Source organism: Fukomys damarensis, unplaced genomic scaffold (assembly GCF_012274545.1).
Source record: "Fukomys damarensis isolate Sample0158 unplaced genomic scaffold, DMR_v1.0_HiC HiC_scaffold_20, whole genome shotgun sequence".
Lineage (NCBI taxonomy): Eukaryota > Metazoa > Chordata > Mammalia > Rodentia > Bathyergidae > Fukomys > Fukomys damarensis.
This window is the reverse complement of record NW_022900932.1, coordinates 8,186,072-8,192,743: the sequence shown is the minus strand read 5'-3', so window position 1 is coordinate 8,192,743 and position 6,672 is coordinate 8,186,072. Positions and strand designations below refer to the sequence as shown.

The 6,672-nt window shown below is 60.3% G+C and overlaps 2 protein-coding genes across 3 annotated transcripts in view; one reads left to right on the top strand and one right to left on the bottom strand.

Moving 5' to 3' along the window:
• Positions 1-4,972, top strand: part of Ccnd3 (cyclin D3) — a 46,452-nt gene extending 41,480 nt beyond the window's left edge. The window contains exons 2-5 of one of the 2 annotated variants that reach the window (XM_010617610.3): positions 75-290; positions 2,650-2,809; positions 3,377-3,513; positions 3,936-4,970. In XM_010617610.3, the coding sequence (XP_010615912.1) occupies positions 120-290; positions 2,650-2,809; positions 3,377-3,513; positions 3,936-4,103 (636 nt within the window). In that variant the 5' untranslated portion in view covers positions 75-119 and the 3' untranslated portion in view covers positions 4,104-4,970. Of the gene's footprint in view, positions 1-74; positions 291-2,649; positions 2,810-3,376; positions 3,514-3,935 lie in introns of both variants that reach the window. The other variant, XM_033766438.1, reaches the window with a different exon arrangement.
• Positions 4,973-5,824: 852 nt separating this feature from the next.
• The window catches only part of Bysl (bystin like), a 9,146-nt gene continuing 8,298 nt past the window's right edge, over positions 5,825-6,672 (bottom strand). The window contains exon 7 of the mRNA XM_033766635.1: positions 5,825-6,664. Coding sequence (XP_033622526.1) covers positions 6,360-6,664 — 305 coding nt within the window. The 3' untranslated portion in view covers positions 5,825-6,359. The remainder of the gene's footprint in view (positions 6,665-6,672) is intronic.

Below are 6,672 nucleotides of genomic sequence, written 5' to 3'. Positions count from 1 at the left end.
GCTTTATCCCCACGCCCCCCCTGCCGCCGTTGACCCCCAAGCCCCCGCCGGCTCTGACCGCGCTCCCTCCCCAGGTGTGTGAGGAGCAGCGCTGCGAGGAGGAAGTCTTCCCGCTGGCCATGAACTACCTGGATCGCTACCTGTCCTGCGTCCCCACCCGAAAGGCGCAGTTGCAGCTGCTGGGCGCGGTCTGCATGCTGCTGGCCTCCAAGCTGCGCGAGACCACGCCCCTGACCATCGAAAAGCTCTGCATCTACACGGACCACGCCGTGTCTCCCCGCCAGATGCGGGTGCGTGGGTAACGCTCCCCTCCGCCCCCCGCGCACCGGCCCCCGACGGCCCAGGCGGAGGCACACGGCGCCTCGGAGGCTCTCTGCCCTCCTGGGGAGGGTTTCGGGGGGGGGGAAGCCAAGGGCTTTCTTCTGGGAAAAGAACCGTTCGCCGGACAGTGTGGTGTGGTGGGCAGCCCCCCCCCGTGCCCCCAGACCTCCGGGTGCCGCTCCTTCCTGGCCTTTCCCCGCTAGCGGCGAGCCCTGTCCACACTAGCAGTACTTTGCCTCCGGGTTTGCACAGCCACCCTTGAGTTATTTATTGGCAGCAGAAGGGCACAAGCCCGCACACCCCCGCCGGGTGGGGAGTGGAATGCGCGTCTCCGGGGGAGGGGCTGCCTCACCGAGGATCCCCGGGTGGACTTTGTGATAGGAAAGCTCCCCAGCGGATTAAAGCCAGGCCCTGATTGCCCTGCGGAAGTGCTGAGGTATTTCAACCCACCCACCGCTCTCCTTCCCCTTCTGTCCCCGAGACACAGCCCCTTCCGAACCCTCCCATCCCTGTCCTCGTTCTGAGACGCCGAAGCAGCTGCTCTGGGCTCAGGCGAAAGTCTGTCCCTTTCCCCCTTGGCCTGGCGGGAGTGGGGAGCACGGCGCCCCCTCCTCCTGCCCGCCCACTGACCAGGGCTTTCATAACCCTGCGGGGAGCTGCCGTCACTCCTGTGGTTTGGGAAGTGGCTCCTTGGGCCTCTTGCTGGGGAATGGGGCCCGGGTTCCTCCAGGCAGGGCTAGAGTCACAGTCCTGCCTGTGCCCCTGGGGGCTGGAGCTGTAGGATCTGGGAGAGGGCACGAGGGGCGCCAGGCATCCTTTCCCCAGAGCCGTGGGAGCTGGCACCTCCCTTCACCTAGCTCTGGCGGCCTCGCCTGCTCCTGACCCCAGAGGCAGCTGGGGCCCCGGCTCCCAGGGAGGAGGGCAGAGAGCAGGCGCTGTGATTGGCTGGCGGGGATGAGGGTACTGGGGCCCCTGGCTGCTGCGAGTGGAGGAACTGGATTCCTCTTCCTGCCAAGTAGCTCTCAGAGATGGGAGTAGGAGGCCGGAGTTGGGAGTCTGGGAGGCCCCACCGCGCTGTGATGAATCTGGTAGTTTCTGGCAAGCCTGAAGGTGGGGCTGGTTTCCAGGGCCGGGGAGCAAGTTTTTGGAGGGGTTGGGGCTGGAAGGTGGAAGGGGACTTCCTCTCAGTGACAAAATTGGAGTGGAGCTGGGGGTGGAGACATGATTCCTAGAAGGTTAAGACCCAGAGAAAGGGAGAGCGGGGCGCCTTGCAGTCCGGGTGTGGTGGCTCCTGCAGCCCATCCCGCCCCGTGTATGTGTTCCACAGAGCCGGGCTGGGCCTCTGGGGGGGTGGTGGCCCCGACATGCTTCCTGGGAGAACCCCGCTCCCACTTGCCTCCGGGGTTCGCTGAGAGCCTAGGTGCTTTCTCTGCACCCTGGGTAAGGAATTTGGGAAGAGCCCTGGGAGCAGAACCCTGGCTTCTTTGCTCCCTTCTGGCCACAACTCAGCTTTTCTCTCTGGACGCTGGGAGGGTTGGGGTGGATGATGAGGTGGGGACCGAGAGAGGGACAGCTGTGGCTGGGGGCCTGGAAGTAGGGTGGGGCCACTGTTGCAGCCTCAGTAAGGAGTCAAACCCACTAGTTCCTTCCTGAGATAAAACAATGAAGAAATCCTCAAGTGTGCAGTTTGGAAATGGGGCCAGGTCTGGGAAGCTCCCATCCAGTGGACTGGGGTGGGGCCCGTGCCGTTAGCCTGGCAGGTGGGGACAGGGATTGGCCCCTCAGAGGTCATCTGGGTGCATTCTCTCTGGCCTGGCCGCCACCCCCCATGCCCAGTCAGGTGGCACTGGAGCAGGGTGGGGGCTACACCACAGGACCCAGCCCTGGTGTCCCACCAAGGGGATGTGGGTTGGGTTGGGTAACCTCCCCTTTGAGGAACCTCAGAGTCTCAGTGGCTGTCATGAGTGGCCTCATTTGCTGCCCCTTCAAGAGGTGGCAGCTTGTCTGGGATGCAGGGCTGTCAAGGGGCGGCCGGCAGCAAACTCTCCAAGTCTCCAGGGTTTCGTGAATCTTTGTGCTTCACCTCCAAGGGACCTCAAGTTGGCGGTGGTGCGGGTGGCATCGGGATCAAAAGGGATAATTCACGTCACACACATAGTGGTGACTGATCAGTAGGCACTCAGGTGCCCTGAGTTGCCATTCCACTGTGCCAGTCCCTGACCCGCAGCACAGCGTGATTTGTGCTGGGCTTCCTTCCTGGCGAGGCTTCTGCCGTCTCCCCCAGCCTGTTCTCTAGCCGGTGAATCTCCCCTTTTTCCCCAACCCCAGGAGTGGGAGGTGCTGGTCCTGGGGAAGCTCAAGTGGGACCTGGCGGCTGTAATCGCGCATGATTTCCTGGCCCTGATTCTGCACCGGCTCTCTCTGCCCAGTGACCGACAGGCCTTGGTCAAAAAGCACGCCCAGACCTTTTTGGCCCTCTGTGCCACAGGTAAGTAAGTGCCCTACACACACATTGCCCAATTGGGAAAATCAGAAGACTTGGAAGAGTGAGAAATAACTAGGAAATTCCTAGTTATTCACTCCTGAAAATGATGCCCCTTGCAAGCCCCTGGCTGCAACGCAGAAGTGGATCCTAATCCCAGCTGGGTGGGATCTGGCAGACCTCTGTGGGTAACCCCAGAGCTACCTGAGAAGTGACCTGTCTTGGGGAACAGCTGGGTTTCCACACCAGGGGCTTTCAGGAGTTCTCTACCCTGGGAGGTTTGCTGTTCACCCCGTCCTCTGGCTAGGGTGGGTAGGACTCAGTGACATCCCGCTTATGCACTGTGCACGAGGCCCGAGTTCCACCCTCAGCACAGCAGAAAACCAAACCAGCCTGATCTCTAGAAAAGGCTTTCACGCTTTGCTCCCTTGCCCACATCTCACCACACCCAGTGTGCCCACCACACCCACGGTCCCCAGTGTGCCGCCTGCCTGCACTTTCTGAGGTCTGAAGGCCAGGATGGCCACCCGCGCTCCTGCAGGCTTCCTTGAGCTCCCTTTCCTCCTCTCCAAGATTACACCTTTGCCATGTACCCGCCATCCATGATTGCGACAGGCAGCATCGGGGCTGCGGTGCAAGGCCTGGGCGCCTGCTCCACATCCGGCGATGAGCTCACGGAGCTGCTGGCGGGCATCACAGGCACCGAGGTGGTGAGTGCTGGGCACCCATGCATCAGGTGGCGCTGTTCCCGGAGCCTCCAGCAGAGGGCAGCGGCCAATCCCACTGGGACCCAACTCCTGGTTTCACACAGTGGGCTTTGCAGCCCTTTATCTCCTGCCTTGGTCTGGAGAGGAGTGGGTATTAGGGTGGAGTAAAGGGCACTGGCCCAAGGTGCCCCTTGCCTGCCAAGTGTGTGTTGCGGCAGGGGTGGGGGGCCCGGTGTCAGATGCAGGCTGCTGTCACACCCTCTCGCCACATCCTCTTGCCAGTTTCTGAGAACCGAAGCCCTGATTCCTGGGGTTTGGGCTGTGGCCTAACCTCCCCGGCCTTCCCTGGCGTGGGAGGTGTCCCTCCCCTGCACCTGCTGTCCATGCTGTGGGAGGAGCAGCCCTCACGGTCCCGTTGTCCCCAGGACTGCCTACGGGCCTGCCAGGAGCAGATCGAAGCTGCGCTCAGGGAGAGCCTGCAGGAGGCCTCCCAGACTGCCCCCAGCCCAGCGCCCAAAGCCCCCCGGGGCTCCAGCAGCCAGGGGCCCAGCCAGACCAGCACGCCCACAGATGTCACTGCCATCCAGCTGTAGCCCCGGACAGGCCCCCAGCGGCCGCCACGCAGAGGAAGGGCTGCCGCCACCCCTCCCTAACTCTGGAACAATCCTTGCCACATCTGAAGACCGAGGGACCAGGTCTTGCCTTCCCTGCCTGCCGTATGGGGCCCCCAGCCAAGCAGGCATCCGGGCGTCTGGCTGCTCTTCCTGCGTCTGACCACCTCTGCTCCTTCCTGGCTCTGGCCAGGGCTGGGCCACGCTGGTCAGATGGGATGGGAACGGGGGACTCCCTGCACCAGCATCTTTTAGAAGCCACATCCTTGGTGCTCTCATTCTTAACTAAAATGCTTTGGTGCCTTCTAAGGTGTCCCCCTCCTGGGGTTACTGTTCGGATGGGTGCCAGGGTACCCTGCTGCTCCTAGAGGGAAGGCTAGCCTGGGCCAGAGTTCTTGCTTTGCTTTCTGCTCAGCTTCTCCTGTGCTTGGGGTCTGGTGCTGAAGTGGCTGTTTTAATTTATTACTGCTCCGAGTACAACTGTAAGGGGTGCAGTGGGCATGCCTGCCCCACAGGCGCCGGAGCCCTGGCGGTTGCTGCTGCTTCTCTCCCCCACTGCTGCCGGCTACAGAAGCTTTGTGGCCCAGGAGCTGCTACAGCCTGGGGCAGGGTCGAGCCCTCCTCTCCCTCAGCCCTGTCCCTTCCTCCAGCAGGAAGTATGGGCAGGGACTCTGGAGGTGGCCAGGCCCCCACTGGAGAGGGAGGCAAGCTCTGCAGACACAGGCCTTTCCTAACCAATGCCACAAGGTTCAGGCTGGTGGCCTGGGACAACTATGCTGCCTTAATAAATATTCTGGAAGAAAATCGCCTTTGGCTTCTGGGATTTCACGGTGCTGTGAATAAAGCCTATTTCTAGAAGGCATGAGGTGAGGTGCGTCAGTTGTGTAAAGGAAGCATGGACTAGGCCCAGATGCAGTTCAGTGGTGCTGTGCCTGCCTGGCAAGCACAAGGCCCTGACTTCGATCTCAGGTGCAAAAAAAAAAAAAAAAAAGCATGGATTGTCATTTCTGTAATGAGCTTGTGGGCCACAGTCTCTCCCCAAGGCTGAACAAAACTGCAGATCAGACCCCTCTGGCTAATGGGAAAAGGGGACTCAGGGTATGTCTTGGTAGGTGGGGTGGATATGGCTCAGTGGCAGAGCACTTCCCCAGCACCTCAGATTTATAAGGTGACAGCATGGTCAGATGTGCGCACACCTGTAATCCCAGCATTTGGGAGGCCAAGGTAGGAGGATTGCTTAAGTTCTAGGCCAGCCTGGGCTATACAAGACCAGCCCAAACGACATAGTGAGACCCTGTCTCAAAAAACCCCACATGGTTTTACATGTTAAATGGGAAGGATATAATCGGTGTAATAAGTTCGATCACTGTTGTGTAGGTCACGTGTTCTGATTGATGCAGGGGTGGGAGTGGACGGCACCATCAGATAAGGGCAGGTGCCTAGAGGAAGCTGGGCACCGCTGTGCTCCAACAAAACAAATTTGGCAGGCACCCTGCCCGAGTGACATCAGCCCTCCAACAACTTCCTGTGAACACAAATTTGAATTTGGTGTTATTCTTACCTGTCACAAAATACTTTAACTTTTCTCCCAACCATTTAAAAATAAGAAAATACCATTCTTGGTCGGTTACAAAACAGGAATTTGGCCCTAATTTGCCTACAACTTGTCTTTCTTAAGCTTCAGTGGCCAAAAATCTCGGAGCCTGTTCAGAGCTGACCTGGGCCTAACCTCTCCAGCCCTGACCTTTTCTCTCCCTGACTTCCCTAGATGAGGGGTGCTCTGGTGACGCCTTTCACCCACAGCCACTCCCCACTGGCACTGTGGCCACGTCAGGGCAGACAATAGGGAGCCTGGGAGGAAGCCTGCAGGTCAGGGGTGGCAGCTCTGAGAAGCCCCCTGAGATAGGGATGGGGCGACGTGACCCACCTGCAGCCAGAGCAGGGGAAGGACGGGTCAGCAGCACCATGATGGTTTCAATAAATACCTGCCTTTGATTTTATCCACGTCCCAGTGACCCGACAAAGCAGCCGAAAGTGCTGTGCCAGCCTCAGCCGGGGAGTGGGGACGCGGGCTGTGGGGCCCCCCAGAGTGAGCAGGGTGAAGGCCCGGAACGGAAGGGGGATCCAGCAGCTCAGTCTTCTCTGCCCAGACCTGGGAGCCACAAATGCCGTCACCTGTTAGGGTCCCAGTCAAGGTCCAGTGCCATCTTTGGTCACCAAGACAGGTGACTGCCATCCTCAATCCATGGTGACAGGGACAGCTTCCACATCTCTGGGGACAGCGCTCTGAAGCTCACGCCTGATCTCGGGGGACAGCTGCGGGTGGGGCTGTAGCCGGAGCAGTTCCATCAGGGCCTCCTTCTGATCCGAGGCCAGGTCAGCCTTGTAGCGCTGGGCCAGCGTCAGCAGGCACTGGTGCCAGAGCACGGGCAGCTCGCGCTTCTCCGTCCGAAAGCCCAGGAAGTGGAAGACAAGGGCGTCCAGCACCCGGTAGGGCAGCGCATACTTCTTATCCAGCAGCAGCCGCAGGAAGACGCTGTTGGCTGCGCCG